The 24,070-nt window shown below is 43.6% G+C and overlaps 1 protein-coding gene across 3 annotated transcripts; it reads left to right on the forward strand.

The window, feature by feature from the left end:
• The first annotated feature begins 205 nt into the window (after nt 1–205).
• SLC25A51 (solute carrier family 25 member 51) lies at nt 206–11,313 on the forward strand. Of its 3 annotated transcripts, none has more exons than XM_084834922.1 (2): nt 206–368; nt 8,446–11,313. In XM_084834922.1, exon 2 carries the CDS (start codon nt 8,483–8,485, stop codon nt 9,362–9,364), a length of 882 nt encoding a protein of 293 aa, XP_084691048.1. In that variant the 5' UTR covers nt 206–368; nt 8,446–8,482; the 3' UTR covers nt 9,365–11,313. The 3 variants fall into 3 exon arrangements, with proteins under 3 accessions (XP_084691048.1, XP_084691049.1, XP_084691050.1); XM_084834923.1 differs by lacking the exon at nt 206–368 and adding an exon at nt 644–713; XM_084834924.1 differs by lacking the exon at nt 206–368 and adding an exon at nt 3,381–3,449.
• Nucleotides 11,314–24,070: the final 12,757 nt, after the last annotated feature.

Raw genomic sequence — 24,070 nt, forward strand, 5'->3', positions numbered from 1 at the left:
GCGGCTTAGCCCTCACCGCGCTGCAGTTCCGCAGAGCAGCCATTCTTTCCCCGCAGCCGCCGGCCGGGCAGGAGCGGCCCTCCCTCCGCCCCTCCCTCCGCGGCGCTGCGGGGAGCGGGCGCCGCCTTCTTCCCGCTCAGCCGCTTCGGGGCGCGAGCGGGCGGGGCCGCCACGTGACCCTCGCCGGCTGACGCCGCGCGGCGTCTCCGCGGCGAGGGGCGTGGCGAAGGGCTGCGCCCCGGCCGGCGCAGGGGGCTCCTGTCAGGCCAGAGCGCTTCCGCTCGGCTCGCCGGCGCGCGGGCTTTGCCCGATGGGATGGCAGGGCGCGCGCGGGCGGTGGGCGTTCCGCCGCCATGAAGCCCGGGCGGGTGAGTGAGCGAGCGAGCGAGCCAGTCAGCCGGGACTGGCCAGGGTGGCTCGGGCGGGGAGAGGCGGGCAAAATGGAGGTGAGGCGGCGAGTAAAAGCAGCCGGGCCCGGCCTGCCTGCCTGCCTGCCGGTGGCCACCTCCTGACCTCAGGCAAGGGCAGGGCGAGGGCCTCCCAAGCCATCTACCCCAGCTGCTTGGCTGGATGGTGGGAATCGCGCTCTGACCCCAATTATTCTTTTACGTCACTGGCCTCGCCGCCTGTCATGTGCCTCAAACGCTTTTCCGACGACGGAGATAAACTGGCGGGGAGAAGTTGCATTTGTGTGTGACAGGCCGCTTAGAAAGGTACGAGAGCAGGGCCAGGGAGCAATGCTACCCCGAAGTGTGGAAGAGCCTCCTCAAAATACATACTTCGCGACTTGGTAGTCTAATTCCGTAGAGCTCCTGAGTAATAGTTCCCCTCTCGTCTTATCCCAGTTGCACAGAAGCTCATGAAATGAACTGCTGCAGCGCTCCAAAACTTGCACAAAACTAAATCGAACCAACTCCCGTTGAGTTGCAAAAGATGCGCAGACTAGCCAAAAGTTGGTGTGTGCGTGGAGGAGTATGCAGAATTTGTTAAATGCGCGCACACACATATAGAAGTTGGGTGGAACTTGGTGGATTAATCAGGACCCACATACACATCCATATATCTTTCTCCGTTTGTACAGACACTTATGAAACACACACATGGTAATTTTACATATCCATTGTAGATACAAATCATATCTATAACCATTTTGATAGCACTGGATCTATAGGCTTAAAGATAAGCTGGAGAATACACACACCTACAAAGCTCTATAGTAGTAGGGCTTTCTTCATATCTGCTCTTCAGGATCCATTAGATTTAGCAAACCTAAATCTTACGATGTGCACCTGGGGGGCGGGGGCAGAAGTAGGAATGAATATGACATTGGTAACACAAAAAGGCCTAAAATCCTTTGTAGGATCTCATTCTACTTTACCATTTGCAAAGCATGAGTCTAAAAAAAATAGTCATGTCTCCTCTAAAGCTCTCACAAGGGAAATACAATAAATAGTAGGTGGAGCAGCACAGGAGTTCAAGGGGAACACAAGCAAATAGTGAGGAAACGCTGGTCATTTAATTCCATGTGAGTTAGGAAATCTGTCAAACCTTAATGTGATATATACCTTGCATAATGTGTGGGACAAACCCTAAGCAGTGAGATAGAGATAATTCAGGCTTGTAAATAGCCCCTTGCCTTGTCACCTGTGGTAAGAACGGCCTCCAGATGACAAGGCAGGGAGGATTTTGATAATCGTTGATGTGCTTGTTATAAATGATAGGCATTTTACTTATTCCAACATTTATATCCTGCTGTTCTATGATAAAACCAAATTTAAGGCAGCTAATGGATATAAATTGCAACACTATTAAAACCAATCATAACAATAAAGCAAACAGTTCTTAAAAAGCATAATAAAAACTATTGGAAACAGCAACTCAAAAATATCTGACCAGAGGGTTTGACTAAAAAATGCCTACCAGAATAGAGAAGTCTTAGTAGCCTGTTCAAAAGCATGCAGAGAGGGATGCACTGGCAGGTGGTACAATAAAAAATGAAGAAATGTTAGGCTAGTAACTTCTGTGAACATATTTACAGGGTTTTCATAATGAGTATGTAGAAAGGAAGATAGAAATAAAATAGTATTTAAAAAAACCCATCCCAGCTGCCAGGACATTTTTTTGCTGATAGCAACAAGCTAGGCATGGAGCCTAGAGGGATCCCTCTAGCAATTTTGTTAGAGAGAACCAGCATCAGCTGAAGACCCAGTGCATACAGACTACAGGAATTGGATATTTCCTTGCCCTCTGTAGTTCCTGCCCTGACATATGGAAAGAAGAGATGGAGATGAGATCTGATGTGTCATAGCTAAGAGTTGTGAGCAAGCTTGAATCCCACCTTAGCCATGAATTCACTAGGCCGGACACAATGCTCTCAAGCCCTCCCAAATTTGCAATATCTGATAATAATGCTGACCTACCTTACAGGGCTGTTGTAGTTATTATTGTGATAATATTTATGATGTTCTTTGAATACCTACAAAGTCCTGTATACATGCTAACCTTGTATTCTGTTTTGTTAGTGTGTTCAGAAGTTTATATTTTCAGCATGATGTGAGGATTTAATCAGGGAAGGGAAAGGTAAATTCCAGAAGCTTGCTTCAGACCCTAGGTGACACCAGAAAACACTAGTTATCCTTCAATATTTGTCTGTCTCTTCCTCCCTTTTTCTTGTTTGGGTACTTCTATGACAGTAATAACAGGATTATAGTGGGGTGTTGTACAGTTGCAAGCCAATACTGGCATTCATCATGGTGGACCATTCCATTCCAAATGGATGGAAATGGCAAGAAAGTAAATTTTGGCTAAACATCAGGAGAAACCTCCCAACCAAGCAGGGGGTTGGGCTTGATGACATCCAAAGTTCCTTCCATTTCTAAAATGCTATGATTCTGTGACATGCATTGCCAAAGCAGTATAGTACCTTGAAAAAATCTCAAGGTCTCTTCATTCTCAAACAAGACAATTTCAGAGAATTTCCTTCCTACCAAATGGCAGGCTGAGGCTGCCTTAGTGTGGGTAGAGAAGCTGATGAACATTTGTTTGCAGGGTGGTCTGGGGAGGATAAACCCAATTTATGAATGTGGATGGTGAACAGAGTAGTTTGAATACAATGACTAAACAATACCGACATTCTCCTTTTAAAAGATGAGTCATCATGGGCAAGTCGTGCAATATCTTATAATTCTGTTGTCTTTCTACGGTCTGTGCTTCTCTCACTGGGTGGAATTGAGACACTTGATCCTGATATTAGAAGCATTAGTTTATTTGTCCAAAATCCTATACAGGAGTTGAAAAAGGAGAAAAAGAATGAGATACCTGATCTGCTTTTATTGGTGCCTGATAAACCTACAGCCAACCCCCCAACTATAGCTCTGTGCATCATGGAGCTTGGCCTACATGGCCTGAAAAAATAGCATCGCCCTATGTGGAATTTGCAACTGAAATTGGTTAGTAATATTGCATGTTGAAGCAATGCAATATTTGCATTGCTTTATTGATTTATTGATAAATGGCTTGTGGTGTGCTTTCAGTGAAACTGGGGAAAAAATTTCTATCCCACCACAATAATTGTCTTTTTCACAATTGTCTTTTTCTTTATGTACTTGGGTGGACTTTAGTAGAATCTAAATTCTGCAAATAGTATCTACAATAGTAGTTACACATATTTATTAGATTTCTATACTGCCCTTCAACACAAAGGTTATCTATGTGATATGGTCTTTCGACTAATTCAATAAACTCTGTTCTTGTGTACACAAATGTTATCAAGTTGGTTTACAAGTTGGTTATCAAGTTGGTAAAACATACAATCACAAAAGTAGAATAAAAACGATAAAATAACAATTCAGCAGAATGAAAACGGCATAAAATCAGAGACCCACAAATTGTGTTCAGGGGACTTGGTAACCAACCTATTGTTTCTACTAGCCAGTGGGAGTATAATAAAAGTGCCTCTGAGTACATGGAGAGTGGCTTTCTGGCAAGCAAGTTCAGCCTACCGTTCCCACAAGAATTAAGGAGAAGGGCTATAGGACCAACAGCATTGTGATCTACAGAAGCCTGAGTCACTCTGCCTGTCTCTGTAACTTAAAACACTGCCCATAGCCTTTCTGGCAAATGTACTGTATACAGTTAGAGCACACAAAACTCCTTCCTGAGGAATATCCTGTCCTGTTTTTCCAACTGCCAATCCAGCAATTCTGCACAATGAAAATACTCCCCTTGCCTTCCGCATTCCCTCTGTTCTTTGCTTCCACTCTCACTGAGAACCTCCTTTGAGCATAGCTGCAGCAGCTCCATTCTTTACAAACCAGTTGTCTTTTTTGTTTGTTTGTTTTTTTAATCAGTCTCCTCCAGAGGGCAAAATGAGGGAGTTAGTGTAAAACTTCTCTTTTTTCCTTTCTGGGGTGGAAAATGGGGGATATGAGGAGCTGTAAGGGCACTTGCAAGAGCGGAGGAGGGTCAGCAGATGAAGGCATACAAGGAAGTAGGAACTAAATAGACTGTGGTTTGCGGGGGAAGCAAGATTAAAGACGCAGCAGCAGCAGTCTCTTGGAGTGACTGTTAGCTGCTTAAAAGAGAAAATATGGCAGTTTAAAACAATATAAAGGCAAAACTCTGTGACTTTCTTTGTCCGAAGACTACACCCCAACTCAGGTCGCCAGATATAACCAAGTTTGCTTGGTTGCCATGGCAAGTATGTTTGTGGACGGTAGATGATAAAAGTCCTCAGATAGTAAATGCACAGGAGAATAAAATGATCTTTGCCTGGCACCAGAAAAAAACGTTAATATAGGTGCTTGTTGAGCCCCCTGTGCCTCACCTCAGTAGGTGGGAGCACCTGGAGAAGAACCTTCGAAGTTTATTGCAGTGCAAGGGGAGATTGATGTGGAAGCAGAGATTCTTTCGGGTACTCGGGTCATGTAGGGCTTTAAAGGTGAGCACTAGGACTTTGAATTTGGCTCAGAAATGGACAAGTAGTCAGTGGAGTTCTTTCAACCTGTAAGATATGTTTCCGCTGACTTTTTCCAGTTAGTACCCTGGCAGCTGCATTTTGTACTAACAGCAGTTTCCAGATCACTGAATAGTCCAACTTGTTGATAAGGTATGCAGATCACTGCCCAGGAAGTGTGTTGATTTTAATAATAAATAGATCTTGTGTTTTGCAACAGTTCAAATTGATGCATGCATGACTTAAGTAGAAAGTGTTGTTGGGTTGGGGGCTGCTCACAGCAGTAAAATTAAATGTACATGTTTGTTTTCTATATATTCGGGTTATATCAGAAAATGCCCAAGGCGCTTTTTAACATTCTAGCCACTGGTTTTTAAGGGTAAGTCTCAATAAGTTTAAGAGAGCATTTGAAAGTATCTAAACATAAAGTACCATAATTTCCAAGTCCACCTAATTACTATGAGCACTTGGAATGACTCTTGGATAATTCAGTAGCCTAGAAGGCTCAGTTAATGAGAGGGACTTGGGTTATTCTCAATATGCCACAGAAGGAAATCTGGTGGGGAAAGAAACTGCATGTAGAGTGATGTGTGAATTCGTGTCCTTGAGACTCGGATGGATTCCTGCTACTTCTGGGAAGTTGTGGAAAGCCAATGCATTCATCACTTGCTGATGTCATCCACATTTTATATAAATCCTGTGTTTATTATGCAAAGCAACTTTGGCCTTCTGGTTTATAATGTTTTAATATGATTCTTGTTGCTGAAGAGATTGACCACTTTTCCCTTGGATAGGTATGATCTGGTTTGAGACTCAGGGTCTTTACCTGTGAATGTAATAAAGGGAGATTTAAAATGACCATAATGGGAAATAAAATACATTAATTCCTTAGGAGATAATTTTGAATAATTAAGAACCCATCACAACATAAACCCTAGAATAGGGCTTGAGCCTTGGGGGGGGGGGTGTCTGAGGGGGGTCTATGGTGAAGGGAAGTAAGAACAAATCGCATATGGATAACTGCTATGCACGCACTCTTGGCAGCCTGGAATCAACTGTGGGAAGTTTGATGTGTTTATATGGAAGTTTATACGGTTCTGCCATCAAAAGTTCACTGTAAAGTCGTAGTGGCTGTGTGAGCATGAACCCAGCTTCTCCACCCAATCAAGGTTCTCCATGGGGGATGGGGGCGGGGGCAGGGCTTGTACAGATTTATTCTGTGAAGTGTTGCTATAGCCAGTGTTCTACTGGTGAACAGCCATTGGCTGTGGTTGTGCCACCACCATCCCAGTCGCCAATCCACATATTGAACGGCATATACATTGGTGGAAGGAGCATTATCCTGTGACAAAGGGGCTCTTTGGAACATGGAGCTTAAGGTTCATCAGCCCCTCATCCCACTTTCTTTCTGAAAGTGATTCTTTGGAGAAAGGTGCTTACCCAAGGCTCTGGAAGAAGAGTCAGAAAATGAAACTTGCCTAGGAACAAGGTTGAAACATGAAGCAATTTATCTATTTGTTTAGCTTAGTGAAGTGCAAGAAGATAGCAAACAATGAAAAAGGGAAACTATGCTTCCAGGGCTCTTCTTTTTAGATGGCGTAGGGCTCCATTTTATATATCTTCTTCCCTTGGACAGGCCTAACTTTTCTTCCCAATGATCTTGCATAATTAGCGCTATTATTATTATAGTGATGGTCCCTGCCCAAGGAACTTGAAATCAGTGTTAGATGGACAAGATAGGGCTGGGCAGGGAAGAGTAGCAAGAGTCATTGGTGATGAAGTCCCTCAATTAATTGCCACTTGTCCACTTTGTTTTGCTTTAACTTTTGCCAAGTTCTCTGGAAGTAGGCTTTGAACCAGGGTTGGGAAACTAGTTTGGGGTCAGGGGCCAGATGATTTCGCTCCCAAGCCCTCCATGAACAAAATGATGTCTGAGGGGGGGCATGGCCATGCCTCTAATATTATTTGATTTCTGGCTTCACTGTGCTCAGGCTTCCCCTGCTGGGGAAGGCCCACGCACAGCGAAGTCACCCCAGCTGACGCACTGGATGGATGATCCACCCGGCAATTTGGCTAGGGTGACTGTCGCCTGCCCTGTGCCTTCTCCCATTGGGAGAACCAGCTACAGAGGCAATTGGGAGGGTGAGCAGCATGCTAACTGAGAGAAATCCCCAGTGTTATTTCTGATCTGTGATTGGCAGTAAAGTGAGGATTCCCCTCCATTGTTGCTTGCCCTCCCAATTGGGAGGGGGAGCAGTGCACAGGGGAATCCCTGCTTAATCTCCACAGATCAGAGATAAGGAGGATTCCTCTCTCTCTCTCTCTCTCTCTCTCTCTCTCTCACACACACACACACACACACACACACAGACCTTAAGCTCCAAGGGATGGGGCTTGGAGATGGGGCTGGGTGTGGGGCATATGGAGGGAGCCCAATCTTCCATGAGTCAGATGGGGAACCTCTATGGGCTGGATTTTCCCCACCCCTGCTTTAAATAAATGCAGACAGACCTGGTAATTTCTGCTGTTTCCAAACTATATTAACTCAGTAGAAAATCTGTTCATGACAATAAAATTTGGCCTTGAACAGGGAAAAGGAAAAGCAAGTAGTGACAAAGCAGCACAAAATCATGCAGAGGCAACTCAGGCCATGCCTGCACAGCTCCTTCCTTCCTTCCTTCCTTCCTTCCTTCCTCCTTTCCTTTCCTTTCCTTTCCTTTCCTTTCCTTTCCTTTCCTTTCACATTTCATTTATTTGGCTGGCACCTGATTGTTCCTCTGCTGGCTTTTGTTTCTTATTTATATAGGATTCCTTTTTCTCAGGAATGTATCCTGTTCCTTAGGTTAATTTTAAAAGAAGTTAGCTCTGCACAAACATGCCTATGCATACAGCCGTAACTTTGCAGGAGCATGAAGAAGGGTGGGGGAAATTCCAGCTCTGTGGGATTCAGAAGTAGCTAGGTTGGTGCAGTGTTTTAAAAATGCATATCAAAGTAGTAACTGTCGGGATGGGCAATATGGGTGAAGAGGTAGAAACAGATACATTAAGCGTTGTGATAAAGAAGTCCACTAATGAAAAGTGGAAGAGTAGCAGAACAATTGCTGGGATATGGAATATTGTGCTAGTCCACGTAAACTTAGGGGATAGTGTGCATGAAGATTAATATCTAGTTAATAAGGCACTCAATTCAATACTTAAAGTACAGAAATGGGACAAGATGTGGTTCAGATGGCATAAACTGATCTTGGTACTGGACATTATTTTTAAATGTTCTATGCTGCCTTCAGTATAAATACTCCCAGGGTAGTTCACACTGTTTCAAGAAAAAGCTTGAACCTCAGACATGTCCTCAGTGTTTAGGGTTGCTAGGGGCCTTTGATGAACAATGCTTGCATATCTAGGTTAAGGTTCTCATTCTGTGCCTGGATTTTCCTACATAAAGCTAAGGCAAGCTCTGTGCAGCTTTGTTCATTCACTTTTCCTTTTTGTAGGAGAAGAGAACACTCCTGTGAAGGCAGAGCAAGCAGCATGATGGATTCAGAAGACCTTGTTATTAAGAAGTCAAAGACAGACCAAATTGGTCATCGCATTGTAAATGTTAGCTCAGGCAAACATTACTTTTGTGGTTATTGTGCAGCCGTGACAAATGTCACAGTCACCTTTCCCATTCAGAAAGTCCTCTTTCGGCAGCAACTGTATGGCATACGAACCAGAGATGCGATACGTCAGCTGCAGAAAGATGGGCTGAGGAATCTGTACCGTGGTATCCTTCCTCCCCTGATGCAGAAGAGCACAACCCTGGCATTAATGTTTGGTCTGTATGAGGACTTGTCTTCCGTATTCCTAAGGCACATGAATGCACCTGAAATTTTGACCCGGAGCTTGGCAGCTGTGCTTGCTGGGACCACAGAGGCTCTTCTGACCCCTTTTGAGCGTGTCCAGACACTTCTTCAGGACTACAAACATCATGACAAATTTACAAACACTTTCCAAACATTCAGAGTTCTTCGAGAGCATGGGGCCAGGGAATACTATCGGGGCTTGGTGCCAATTCTGCTTCGAAATGGTCCTAGCAATGCTCTTTTCTTTGGTCTGAGAGGGCCTATCAAACAATGCTTGCCAGAAGCAACAACTTACAGTACTCATTTGATCAATGATTTTATCTGTGGAGGGGTATTGGGTGCTATGCTGGGATTCCTGTTTTTCCCAATGAACGTTGTGAAAGCCCGCATGCAATCACAAATTGGTGGGGAATTCCAGTCTTTTCCAAAAGTCTTCATGAAGATTTGGCTGGAGCGTGACAGGAAACTGACACACCTCTTCCGAGGTGCCCATCTGAATTATCATCGGTCCCTGATTTCTTGGGGCATAATCAATGCAACATATGAATTCTTGCTCAAATTACTGTGAATAGTGTTAACTGTTTGTGAAGTTCGTTTTCTCAGTTGGGCATCAGACAACTCAGAGCTGTCCATTTCCAGGGAGTAATCAAACTCTCACTAGTAACACTGAACTCTATAAAATTTGGGAAATTTAATTGCAAAATTATAGCTTTTTCAGTAGGTAAGGATGTCTGTTATTTTAATCAGTGCCTACTTAGCTCAAAATATAATTGCATTCACTCTTATTAATGGCCTTTCAGTCTGTTGGTGTGTGTCAGCTATATGGCTAAAATGATTGGTTGAAAAGTTTCCTGGAATAAAAGGATGCCAGAAGGTGGATTTGCTCAGTTTGCTCCAGATCACCTTCAACTCTCTTCAACACTCCTGGTGATCCAAAGAATGCACTTTGAAGAAATGTAACAAGGTAGAAGACTGATATTTACTTTATTGCTTAGCCTGTTTGTAACAAATGGCGACATGTTGTAATAAGTGGGCCTTACATTTCCATGATCCCCCCCCCCCCGGTTTCTCTCTCTCTCTCTTTGAAAAGAGACTGCCAAATTTGGGAGACAAGTCTCGCATACTGAAACTTAAGGTTCTGTAAAACTTGTGAAAAAACTTTTGCTAGACTGTTGATATAAATGAGGTATTCTCAAGATTTAATATTAAATTTCAGAAGCTGAGTTCGCTGTAAGCCCAGTGGTAGATATATCTGTTTAAAACTAAATAGCTGTGGGGTTGGGTTGGCTAGGGAGGAAAGGGTGAAAAATGCTTTATCTGAAAAGTTTTGAAATGTTCTTTATATTACACTGCCACCTAACTTGTCACTATGGATTTTTGTTTACCCATTTATACTATTAATTTTGGTGTAAGTGGATACACTAACCAATATGGCTTTATTTTAACCAAATTTCAGCTTTGAAAAGTATGGTACAAATCACATCTGGTGCAATTCATCCCAAATTAGGCATTTTAAAATCCCACTGAAAATTTATTTTCAGTGGCGTCTAAAACTGTTTTAACTTGTTTTTACTGGATTGCGCTTTGTGTTAATCTTGAGTTTAGTTAAGCGGGATTTTAGTGCACATGAATGGAAGTGACATATCTAGGAGTTTAATTGCTGCCATTTTCAGGGTATTCCACTGTGGTAGAAAAGGCATGTTTGTATTGGGGACATGGGAGCAAGGCCTCCTGTAATTCCTGTAAAATGAACTGGTGTTTATATAAGTAGGCTTGATTCATGAGATCTGTCCACCCACTTTCACAGCAGACAGATTATTTCACTGGGGCCCTACTTTATGTACAGGCTTAGCCAGTTTGTGAACTGGCTTCATAGTGTAATGTGAAGGACCGTGCATGTATGTAAAAAGGAGAAAAGCCTCCGCAAGCATTACATGGAGCTGATTTTGTGTGTGTGTTCAATCATGCTGATGAACTTTTCTGTATACATAAGAATTCAGCTAAAAAAAATGCAAGAGATCTTAAGTCAGTTATCAAGAGGAAAGCAAGTCTACCATAATACTTATTATGGGACTGGAAATTTGTTTGTATATTCTCCCCCCACCCCCTCATGCAAATAGTAGTTAATTCCTATTTGTGGTGTACAGGAAAGTTTTCCCAAATTGAATTAATCATCCAAGTGTTAGAGTGTTTTTTTTTAAGTGTAGGTAACTTCTCAGCATTGAGATGGTATGAGTTTTACTTTACCTTGCCTATTGTCCACCTGAAAAATTGCCCCAAAGCAGCAATTAATCCTGATCCAACTTTTCCCATTTCTTCATATTTGTACTGTACTGGTGTATGCTACTTAGCTTCACAGTTAATTGCCAAGCACAACATGCAAGAATGTTTGATATTTTGAATGTTGTAATTATTTGCATTTAAATAAAATGTCTGTTGAATGTTCTGCTGGTAAAATCTGATTTTACCAGTCTTTTTTGTAACTTCCCTTGATGAATAAACAAAAGAAATACCCGTTTCCTGAAAAGAATTAGCCTAGTATTTCTCTAACACCGTTTTGAGTGCATGTGAGTCTGGAAGCAATCTTGGATATGTGACAAAATACAAGGGAAATGGATAGTTGTACAGCTCTGCTTTCAGATTTTTCTGTTCCTCATCCACAGGGGCACAGGACAGAAAATAACTTACGATTTTGTATAGAGGTGATTTATATATACAGTTTAAAACATTTCAAAAGCTATCTTATAAAATACACATAAGTTACCCCTTGCTGCTTGCCCAGACATGGACTTTAAAATTCCTTCTTCTAAAGGCTTGCCAGCGATGACAAGCCTCCTGCCTCTTGCTGTGCTTTTGGTAGACTGGTGGTATTGGTAGTAAGAAAAAAAGAAAGGGAACAGAACTGCCGTAGTCAGGACTGGTAAGGAATGCATATATTATGTATCACCTGAGTCTAATTGCCTCTCCTGAATAATACCCATGCCTGCCAGCTGGGCAGTACTGCAGGGTCACTCACAGTCAAGGTAGTGGATTCTGCATATTTAGGGGACTTCCCAAATATGTTGCTTAATACTTGTTTGTATCCTTTCCCCCTTCCTCAGACTTCCCTATATAACACAGGCAGGTATGTGTTACCTTGTGGCACAGATCTTCCAACTTTATAGAATACTGCAGAGGTAGGCGGCCTGGTACCCTCTTGAACTACAATTCTCATCAGCTCCAGCCAGCATGGCCAAGGGTCAGGACTTTTAGGGGATAGTCTAAAACATCTGGAGGGGACCAGGTTGCCTACCCCTGTGTTATGGGCTCAATCTGGCCCATTCCCCTCCCAATACCCTCCATATTTTGTAAGTTGCAGAGGCCACTAAGCATAGGTCTCTGTCAGGCTGTCTTTTTAAAGATTATTATAACTGGCAAACTACTACTTGCATATCTAAAGAGCTGTGTCTCCCCCCACCCCCCAGTATCCCCATTTTGCTTCCAGGTTATGGTTTTGCTTATGCAAGTTCATTATGAGTGGGAATGTAGGACTTGCAACAAGTTGTTGCAGCATGGAACACTCCTGTGCAGTACTGTAGCCAACCATGTCCTCTTCTAGGATATTCCATTCTCTGCCCCCAACAGACGCTCAAATGTTCGGTTGCCACTGTACAGTTGCTCAGTCCGCACTGAATTAAACCTGTTTTGAGGCTTTTTTGCCCCCTTAAAGTTTTTCCCTACTTTTAAAAACCTTGAAGCTCTCCTGAGCAAACTGATACCTCCCTCCTGTTCCTCAGTATCCCCTTTCTTTTGCTACAGAACCATCATATCACCCGAGTTTGCTGTTATTAGAAGGGATAGAACACTGACATGAATATGTTAGGCAGAGTCATTACTTGATATGTAAAGCTGGAGGTATCTTCGACTGCATTTTAAACAGATGCCATAAATAGCATCACCACTACTTCTCCTCTGGTGTAAGAATTAATGAAGCTGAACAGCAAAACTAAAGTCTACCCAATATCTGTATTGAACCACAATCATTAACAGGATTAAAGTCAGCCCTGCGATTAAATGCACTGCTTCTGGTTTGGATCAAATTACTGAAGCACAAAATAAGCTGGACAATAGATCTAAGAGATGGAAGGTAGTGAGAAAGTTTCCAACCACCCTCCTGACTTTCCAATTCTTTCTAAAAAAAATCAGTCTTCAAGAGTACATTCTACTGTGAACTATATTACCTGCTATTTAAAAATACAGTGTTATACTGAAGTTAGCCCATCTTATTAACTGGATTTTTTAAAAAAGAATAAACACTCTTGCCCTGTCCTCTCAGCTGATCATTTAAGCTGTATTTCTGTGGCCTAGTTCTTAGGGCCAAACTAGAGCGGACATGGAGATTCATCAGATCTCCAACATCTTTTTGTTAGTCTAAAATGGCCACAGGAGGTGGGCAGTTTGGATCAGGATCATGGTGCTGGGGGAGGGAGGGTTTAGCTTTCATCCACCATGCCAATTGCCTATTGCAAATTGCCCCCTGGCCTGCTATCAGCTGTCTGTTTCACCTCCACAGCTAATAGCAGTTCCAGGATTCTGGGTACAACATTGCTTCATACAATCAGTGCAGGGCAAAATGGCTAAACCCCTGCCCCAACACTGTGGCCCTGATTTAAATTGCTCCCCTCGCAGTTATGTTGGCCCTTACTGAAGTTGGTAAACCTGTTGCTGGGCTGTACCACTTCAATTCAGAGTGGGGTTGGGAGGGAGGGTCATCACATTCTGGAATGCTCCCTCATGAAGAATGAGTCCTACATGTAGAAAACTAGTATATTAGAGAGAAGAACAGTACAGAGGAGCATCCACTCATGTGGGTTCTTCCATATAGTCTGAAGTGGGTACAGCCCAAAATACAGGTTTACCATCTCAGGGAGAACTACGTCAGTTGTAAGAGACTAATCCTGACAGGAATCCATGGGTGAGATCAGGGTGAGCAATTGCCTCAGCAGGGGAGTTCACAAAAACAGGGGAACAAAATAACAATTTAAAATAGTCTATAACAGGTTGGACAGGGGAAATCAGGAAAGGTTTAAATATAAAATACTTAATGATAAATGGTGAATTTCCACAGATCACCAGTTAATCGGTTCACTTAAAATTGATGCCTTGTTTCCCCTTATTCAAAGATCACAATGTAGTTTCAATTTGGTATAAATCAAAGTAGAACATAACACCAAGTAAATCCCAAATATAATAATAGCACCAGTTGCCCAGACACCAAATGTAGCAGAAACCCTGCAGATGGTGCTTCACCAGGAACAACTGGTATTTGTTGTCTGTTCCTTTCTTGATGTCTCCTTCTGTCTTTCAGGGCCCCCTGCATTCTCCATGCACACCTGCAAGGCCTCCCTCATGCAAGCTGTTCCAGGATCCAGACTCAGTCATCCACTTACTCCAATTAATTTTTTCAGTTGAGACTTTGCATGGATCTCTTCCTCCCTGGCACAAGCTGAAACCATCTCTCCCCCAGAGCCCTCACTTTCCCTCACCCAGGCCTGGCATCAGCATCAAGCATCCTTGAGCAGCTGCTGAGGCCCCAGCAGCATTCATGACTGCCCTGAGACTCCTGTGCTGGGCAGCTATGAGCCATCACGTTAAGTTTCCCATACCGTCCCAGAGCACCAGACATAACATCACTCCAGGGCATAGCCACTCACCATTGCTGCAAGGGAAGCCTGTGCTTGGGTTGGGGACACTTTGGGGAGGCCCCCCTCAAACCTGGAGCTCATCAGCCCACTTGTCCATTGCCAGCTGCTGATCCAAGCTGTTGCTTAGCAACTTGATGGGAGGGCAGATGGAGGCTACCTTTACATTAAAGTAAAAATCCAGTCCTCCCCTTGTGAAGCCTTTTCCACATTTACAGCGGGCTCCCACACATCCACCACGTGATTGCTGAGAGGGGAAGCTTTTAATTCTCAAGGTTCCATAGACCTCAATGAAACAGCGCTATCTCGTGGCTGTTTTAATGGCGTAACATTCCAACTTAAAAGAAATAGTTCATTATTTTCGGATCTTTTTGAGATGAATAACCAGGAAATACCTCTGGATGTGCCCTGGAGGTTGGCGATGTCATGAAAAGGACCCACAACCGTCCGTGTGTGAGCAATCTCAATAGCAGGATAAAAGCTCTGTGTGAAGGAGCCTGGAATCTTCAGAAGACGGTGAGTGACAGTCTGCTTCACTCGGTTATGGCTTTAAGGCAGGGCTGTTGAACTGCTTTCAGCCTGATGGCCAAATTCCATTTCTGAGAAGCATTCAGGGGTCACATTCCAGTGGTTGGCAGGGCTGAAGGCAAAATGGGCAGGGCCAACATGCCAAAAAGTACCATCCTATTTCAGCTTAAAGTTCTCCCTGCCAGTAACTAAGTTTTGAGAGAGGCATTTAAGCCTTTTTAGAATGGGGAAAACTGCACACATGTCAGGAAAATACAAAACCATCAGTGATTGGGGAAGGGATGGGGGCCAGAGAACGGTGTAGCCATCTGGGGAACCCCAGAAGGCAGGTTTGGGACCCCAAGCTTGAGGATGTGCACCCCTGCTTTAAGCCATGTATCTACTAAAAACTGCATTGCCATCCAAAGTTAATTCTGTGCACACCTGTGTCTTCCTCCCAATAGAAATACCTACAATGTGTTCACTGTGAGGCAGAAAAAAGGAGCCTTCTACGTGGGATTAGGGTTTCAACGAAGTAGCTGGCCAGATAGCTAAAGAATCCCGCAAGCAGTTTAGAAGCCATTTGATCCATAAGCCGCTGAGGTTGGACTACTACTATGGATGCAGCAAGTACATATTATAAGCCCAATTGCAAATAGATAAAACAACAAAGAATCTTGTGGCACCTTGAAGAAAACTAATTTAGTTATGGCATAAGCTTTCATGGATGGCAGTACACTAAATCTTATGCCATAATACACGTGTTAGTCTTCGAGGTGCCAAAGACTCTATGTTGTTGTTGTTTTGCTGCAGCAGACTAGCATGGCTACCCCTCTGGAAATTGCCACAGACAGACAGCGGCCCACCCACGGCAGAAAGGACCAAAATCGGATCCCCTAATCACAGATTACACTTCACCTGCCTGAAATGAAAGACCATATTGAGGGTATGTCAAGACATGTGATGCCCATTGGACTGGATATACACTGGCATACCCCCATAGCAGCCATGAACATCTGAGTCTCACCTGTTAAGGCAGTCTTAACATGGAAACTGAAATCCCCCAGAACAATATACCTGAGTAACATCAACCCGACTTCCATTAGCTCAGTCAGAGAGTCTGTTAGAGCACTGACCACCCCGTTCCCCAACAGAATCCCCAGTCTCTAAGTGCCCAGAACCATGTATGCACATGTTCAGTATGGACAGTATCTAAAATAAGGTGCCTGAGAAACACTCCCCTTCCCTCTACTTTGTCACAAACAGTACCAAACTGGTAGCAACTGGACTCATGCAGGTCATGCAGTCTGAGCCAGCAGAATGGACACCACTGCCCGACTGAATTTCCATGCCAGCTGCAGCCCACTGCAGATGCCCCAGATCTGATCCAGAAGATTGGGGGACCCCCGAGAACAGATTTGGGACGTGTGTGTGTGTGTGTGTGTGTGAGGTTGTAGGAGGGAGAAGAGGAAGAGGAATTTCCACTGCATGAGTGGAAGTCCATTTGTGTAACATTGGATTTAGTCCACAGTTTCCTTTATTAAGAATATTCTTGTTCAATAGGATGTTTTTCTCCCACTGGATCTGGTTGTGCTTACCGTAGAAGGGCTAAGCTGAACCCCTTCCTTCAGTTAGTTTGTCTTGTATGTGCCGGGAGTTTTGTTTTGAGGTGGGGAATCCTTCGAACCTGCAGTCCCCCACCTGCAGCATGATGTAGTACAATAAAGGAGTCCTGCGCAACAAAAGAGCACTTGAAGCATGTTAAAACAGGGATAGGGAACCTGTGGCATCCAGATTTTGGACTATAACTCCCATCACACCTGACCACTGGCCATGCTGGCTGGGCCTGGTGGGAGTCCAACAATATCTAGAGGGTGACAGGTTCACCACTCCAGATGTTAAAGTGATCTTGAAAGGTGCACTAAGAATTTGGGATATCTAGTGGTAGCAGAGTTTCTACACTATTACACTATGGACTGAGTTTATGTTCATTTTTGTAGTTAAAAAGCATTATGCATAAAGCATAACTGCACTTTAAATACTGACAAATGCAGGTAATTGCAAGTTAATTCAGAGCGGAGTTGTAACAAACAAAATAATGCAAGAGAAATGTTCTCTTGTTCAAAACATGTTCAAAACATTTAAGCTTTTTTTAGAGGAGTAAATACAAGTTTTCCAGATACCTGTGGGTAAGTGAACTGTATTACAATTTACATCATTTATTATGAAATCTTAAGAATTTCAAAATACTGTACATGCACAAATTTGTTCTGAATTTAAAAAACGAAACCCACATTTTTACACTGGATGGGATACTCTACCAATAAGCTGCTGTAACAAATCCATTATCAAATAAGATGCAAATCAAACCAGGTACCAACTGACATTAATGGATGTTTCAGCTGTCTGTCTTCCTACTCTCCAGGACTTTCTGAAGCCTCATCTTGTAACAGTTGAGATTTAATTCTCCATTATAGTAGACTCCAAGTTTGACCCACTGTAATGATCACTTAAAGGGGGAAAAGCCCTATTGGCCATGCTGGCTGGGGATTATGGGAGTTGCAGTCCAACACATCTGGATGGCATAAGGTTATTATTATTATTATTATTATTAAATTTATAATAATAAATTGGTCACCCAATTGGTCACTGGTCACCCAGCCACTCTGGGCGATGTACAACATATAATAAAACAGTCCAAAACAATAAAATTCTACAGTAAAAACATTTTCTAAAATACCCTAACCTACCCCAAATGCCTGCCTGAACAACCATGTTTTTAATGCACGACGGAAGCTCATCAAAGAGGGGGCATGACGGAGTTCCCTAGGGAGGGAGTTTCACAGAGTGGGGGCCACCACAGAAAAGGCCCTCTCCCTCGTCCCCACCAGTCTAGCTGTCCTGGCTGATGGGACAGAGAGAAGGCCATCCGAGGCTGATCTTGTTAAGCGGCCTGTCTGGTGCTGCTGGAGGCGCTCCTTAAGATAGGCTGGGCCGGAACCATATAGGGTTTTAAAGGTCAAAACCAACACCTTGAATTTGGCCTGGAAAACAACTGGTAACCAGTGCAACTCCTTCAGCACTGAAGTGATGTAATCTTGCCGGCGGCTGCCTTTAATCAGGCGAGCCGCCGCGTTCTGTACCAGCTGCAGTTTCCGAACCATCTTCAAGGGTAACCCCACGTAGAGCGCATTACAGTAGTCTAAACGAGAGGAGACCAGGGCATGTACTACCGATGGGAGCAGATGGTCAGGAAGGAAGGGGCGCAGCCGCCGTATCAGATGGAGTTGATACAGTGCTGTCCGGCTCACAGCTGACACCTGAGCCTCCATGGACAGCTGGGAGTCCAAAATGACCCCCAGGCTGCGGACCTGGTCTTTCAAGGGTAGCCGTACCCCACTCAACACCAGGTCAACATCCCCCAGCCTCCTCTTGTCTCCCACCAAAAGTACCTCGGTCTTGTCAGGGTTCAGCTTCAGCTTATTCCTCCCCATCCAGCCACTCACCGTCTCCAGACATTTGGACAGGGATTCTACGGCCCACCTTGGTGAAGATTTAAATGAGAGGTAGAGCTGCGTGTCATCCGCATATTGATGACACCGCACCCCAAACCTCCTGATGATAGCCCCCAGCGGCTTCACATAGATATTAAATAGCATCGGGGAGAGGATGGAACCCTGTGGCACCCCACAAGTAAGTGGCCACGGGTCCAAAACCTCCTCTCCCAGTGCTACCCTCTGGTACCTGCTGGAGAGGAAGGACCGGAACCACTGCAATACGGTGTCTCCAATGCCCAACCCCTCCAGGCGGTCCAGGAGGATACCATGGTCAACGGTATCAAAAGCTGCTGAGAGGTCGAGGAGAACAAGGAAGGAGCATTCACCCCTATCCAGAGCCCTCCTCATATCATCTACCAAGGTGACCAAGGCCGTTTCTGTCCCATGCCCAAGCCTGAAGCCCAACTGAAATGGGTCTAGATAATCCGTTTCTTCCAAGTGTGCCTTCAACTGCATCGCCACCACCCGCTCAATCACCTTGCCCAAAAATGGCAGATTTGAGACTGGGCGAAAGTTGTTCAAAACTTGAGGATCCAAGGAGGGCTTCTTTAAGAGCGGTCTTATCACTGCCTCTTTGAGGGCTGATGGCATCATTCCCTCCTCAAGGGACGCGTTCACCACCGCCCTGATCCCCTCACCCAGTCTCTCTCTGCAGCCCATAATGAGCCACGATGGGCAAGGATCAAGTAAGCAGGTGGTTGGCCTTACAGATGAAAGCACCTTGTCCACTTCATCAGGAGGAAGAAGCTGGAACCGATCCCACAAAACTGGTTTGCCACAGGCTGCCTCTTGCTCACTAACTGTATCCACAGCGTGCAGAGTAACACACCTAATCTGATCAATTTTATCTGCAAAGTGCCTTGCCAAGGCCTCACAGGAGGCCTTAGAATGCTCCAGTGGTTCAGGAGCCACAGGACCGACCAGGCTCTGGACCACTTGGAACAGCCTCCTGGGACAGCACTCCGCAGACGCGATAGAGGCAGCATAATATTCCTTTTTTGCTGCCTTCACCGCCACGTGATAGGCTGAAGATACAGCTCTAGCCCGTGTCTGATCGTCTTCGGAGTGAGACTTCTGCCACCGGCGCTCTAGCCTCCTGTTTCAGAGCTCGTAACCGCGGATTGAACCATGGTGCAGCCTGAGCCCTGTTCAGGGGGAGAGGGCGTTTCGGAGCCACCTGATCTAATGCCCCAGTGATTGCGGCATTCCAGCCACCCACCAGGGTCTCGACCGAGTGGCTGTTGGCATGCCCCAGAGAATCCCCAAGCGCGTTCAGGAATCCATTTGGATCCATAAGACACCTGGGGCGGACCATTTTAATGGTTGGGAGAAGGATGGTCTAATGCAAAGACTGCCCACATTTTGGGATTTTTATTTACCCCCCTCAAAAATCAGAATAAAAGACATACCATCTAGGCCTTTTCACAGAGCTATAAAATGAAACCCCAATGCAGAGAAATTTACAGTGCTATCCTGTCCACGAAGTCAGATCCATAGTATCCAATGGGGCTTATTTCCTTGTAAGCCATTTTAAGATTGCTGCCTTAGTCATGCTTTAAAGCAGAAATATATTCCCCCAAATCCACCTTAACATTAACTATTTTGATCAGAGACTATCTGCATTTGACATTCAATTGTATAACAATATCAGATAGTAGGCATGCTGATATGTAGTGGACATGCAATAGCACGTGTCAGTGGCTTTCCACCTTCACAGAATACTTTCCACATTATCTGGTCTATTGTGGAATTTCCTGTATGTCTGCCATAGAACCCCAGTGAAATGCACACAATTCTGGGGCATATTCTAAGATGCATACTCAGTTCACACAGGGCATCGCTGGACTCCATCATTATGAATGGAAAGTGCATTCTCTGGAAAAGCCAACATTCCCACATAGCTGCACCCTGCAGAGGAAGACCAACTGTAATAGGCAACCTGTCTTTCAGGGAAGTTTGTCCACCATTACTGGTCTTCTCACCTGGGTAAAAACCTTGCATTAGACCAGGGGTGCTGAACCTCTTTCAGCCCAAGAGGCAAATTCAGTTTTGGAGAAGCTCTTAGGGGCTGCATTCCAGTGGTGGGTGGGGCCAAAAGGAGCAAGATACCAGCATATTTTACAGTTCTTCCTGGCAGTGACTCAGCCTTAGGAGAGGCATTTCAACCTTTCAGAATGGCGGCGGCGGTGGTGGTGCAAAAGCTGGGAAAGCAAATGATTGGCAGTCGGGGCGTGGGAGGGCATGTGTGACCATCTAGAGAACCCTGGAGGGCCAGATTGGAACCCCAGGCGGGCCAGATTGGAACCCCAGGCGGGCCAGATTGGAACCCCAGGCGGGCCAGGTTTGGCCCATAGAGATTCAACACACCTGCACCGGAAGTTTAAATGTAGAGTATTTGGCAAATTTCTAATATTTGAGCATTTTCATTTCAGCTGTAGTCTTTTTAAGCCCTTTGCAATCAGCGCAACAAGCTGTGACAAGTTAGCAAAACCAACTTTCTCTTTATTTGAGTCACAATGTGTTTTATAAGTAGAACATCCATTTTTCCTCTAAATTCCTTACCCTATTGGGTATTTTTGACAATTAAGCCCGACCTCTAGTGGAGTATTTGAGAAATGTGCCGTAAGTTCAACCTTGTTCTCACGGGACAAAGACAACAGCTACCACCTTCAGATACACACTTGTAGTATTTTTGCTAAAATCTTATAAAACTTTTACTATCTTCAGGAATATAGTTTATAGTCTCCTGAAGCTCACGCTATACTAATGGTGACTAAGCCATGCATTTAACACATATATATGTGTACACTTCACAGTCCAACCAGGACTACAGACCAAAAAATTGTTGCTAAAACTTTAGTTATGTGGTCTAGTGTAAAATATAGGAAGAATGTCTATCCAAGAGAAGAAAAACATAGGTGGGGACCATAGCTTATTTTACAGCCAGATTTCTATTTACTCAAAATAGATATCACTGAGTTGTAGGGCATTTTGAATAAATGGGCTTAAAACTAAGGTTACTCTCCATGCTGCATTTTATAACCAGGTGAATAAGTGAGCTATTTCAGCATGACAAAAAGCATTTATTGAACATATAGGCTCTTTTGTGAAAGATACAACCCACTTCCCGAATCTTGTTAGTAAACTTCATTTGGACCAAACTAATATTTAGCTTGTCACTCTAGATGTGCGAGCCTTGTACACTAACATCTCACAGGAGGAAGCAAAATTAGTTATAGAAGAAACACTGAACAAAAGGGAGGTATTGAACAAAAGGGAGGCGCGCACACACACACACACACACACACACAGCTTTATTTCAACTTTAGTAGAATTAGTCCTGGAGAAAAGATGTTTCCAGTTTGGTGAGGAATTTTTGGGGGGCAAATTTTGGGCACAGCCTCAGGCTGCAGATTTGCCCCAGAATTTGCTAATCTGTACATGGCCCTATTTGAAGGACGATACATATTTAACATAGATAATCCTTACAAAGAAGCTATACTATTATATAAAAGATATCTAGATTACATTTTTTTTAATCATTTGGCAGGGTCCTGAGAACAGACTCCAGGAATTTGGGGAGTCTATTAACCATCTGTTGTCGTTTATTCGTTCAGTCGCTTCCGACTCTTCGTGACTTCATGGACCAGCCCACGCCAGAGCTTCCTGTTGGCCGTCGCCACCCCCAGCTCCCCCAAGGTCGAGTCCATCACCTCCAGAATATCATCCATCCACCTTGCCCTTGGTCGGCCCCTCTTCCTTTTGCCTTCCACTTTCCCTAGCATCAGCATCTTCTCCAGGGTATCCTGTCTTCTCATTATGTGGCCAAAGTAACCATCTACAATCTACTATTAAATTTGCTATGTTATATGATAGGCATCAGATCCAATTTAGATTTGTCCAGGGCACTTTCCAGATTATTACATTTAGCAAATCTACTGATGTTAATTCCTATCTGGAATTTGAAAGTTACCATCCTACTTTTTAAAAAAGGAATTTGCTGTACTCCCGATTTTTAAGGATTAGGAGAAATTGCACTCAAGCTAGGGAGTTCTACACACAGGCAAGAGAAGTGATGCAACAATGAGAAGAAAGGGGTTATCCACGCAGGATTTTAAAACAAGCGTTTTATACAGCCAAATCTGCCAGACGAACAGACTTATTGGTGCCCAAAGAACAAATAGTGGAGAACAGAATGATTATTCACGTAACATTTGATGGGTTTACTGTACAGATTAAAAAGGTTATCTTAAGGTATTGGTATCTATTAGAAAACATCCTGAGGTGCAGAAACACTCCCATAGAAATGGGCATCCAATTTGAAAGACATCTTAGTTCATACACGAGTGGGATTCACTACTAATACTATCACTACCATAGGTAATATCAATGTAGGACAATTCAAATGTGGAAATTGAAGTGTCTGCAATAATGGTGTCAATTTAAGATCCTTTAGTAACCCCAAAGACAATAGAGACTATCGCCTTAAAGAATTTTTTTTTTAACTCTAATACATTTGGAGTCAAATATGCTGTTCAACGTCCATGCCCATTGTTGTATATTGGTATGACCACTAGGAAAATTAAAATCAGGATAAGGGAACATAAAAGCTGCATCAGAACTAGAAAGGTGCATGCACCAGTGGGAAAACATTTCATGGAGCAACATGATGCAAACTCATTAAAATTCTGGTGCATTGAAAAGGTGCGAGGTGCAGGGAAACAACAACAACTTATACAACCTAGAAAACAGGAGCCTAGATGGATTTACAAACTTAATACCATAGTACCCCAAGGAGCATATTGAATAGATGTTTGTTCAGTAAAATACATTTCTTGCCATGGTTATATTCGTAAATTATACTGTTAAGATTAAATGTTAAATGTACATTCTTTCGGAATATAGAACGCCTTTAACAATAGCAGCATGGATCCTGATTAACATCTTAATCAGGTGTGCAATACAGTAAGGCTTGATATACTACAGACTTCACTTACTAGAACACATGGTAACAGACTTGGATATACTGAATGTAAAATGTGCTGTGGTAAGTGGTTAGAATTTGGATAAAAATATTTTTGTTTTGTTTTTTAAACAATCTTGGTTAAAAAAAATTAAAACTAGGGCACTTTTGCTCTATATACTATTTCTTCCAGATCATTGTTGATATTGCCACACCAAAAATTGGACAGCTGGCCTGCTTATTAAGAATTGTATAAGAGGGACCTAGATCCAATCTGGTGAGATAGATTTTTATGAATTACTGAGAAATATACCGATTTGTATTAATGCCTTATTTTCTTAAAAGAACTCACTTTTACTTTGATTCAACCACCGAGGAAGGCCATACAGGCCAAAACGCATTTGGCTTCTTTTGATAGATCGAGCATTTTTCCTGCTTAGTAATTCCATGAGCATCCCGCAAGGAGTGATTTGAACCACTATTCCAACATTCTCACCTTATGGACTATGTATTGGTTATATATTGATCTTTTTCATTCCTCTGTAGCCTGTGCTGGGCTCTATAAG

This window comes from Heloderma suspectum, chromosome 2 (assembly GCF_057233095.1).
Source record: "Heloderma suspectum isolate Gila_16-S chromosome 2, 16-S_ref, whole genome shotgun sequence".
NCBI lineage: Eukaryota > Metazoa > Chordata > Lepidosauria > Squamata > Helodermatidae > Heloderma > Heloderma suspectum.

What these genes read in the sequence shown, in the direction of transcription:
- SLC25A51 (XM_084834922.1), top strand. Translation starts at nt 8,483, where the DNA reads ATGATGGATTCAGAAGACCTTGTTATTAAGAAGTCAAAGACAGACCAA.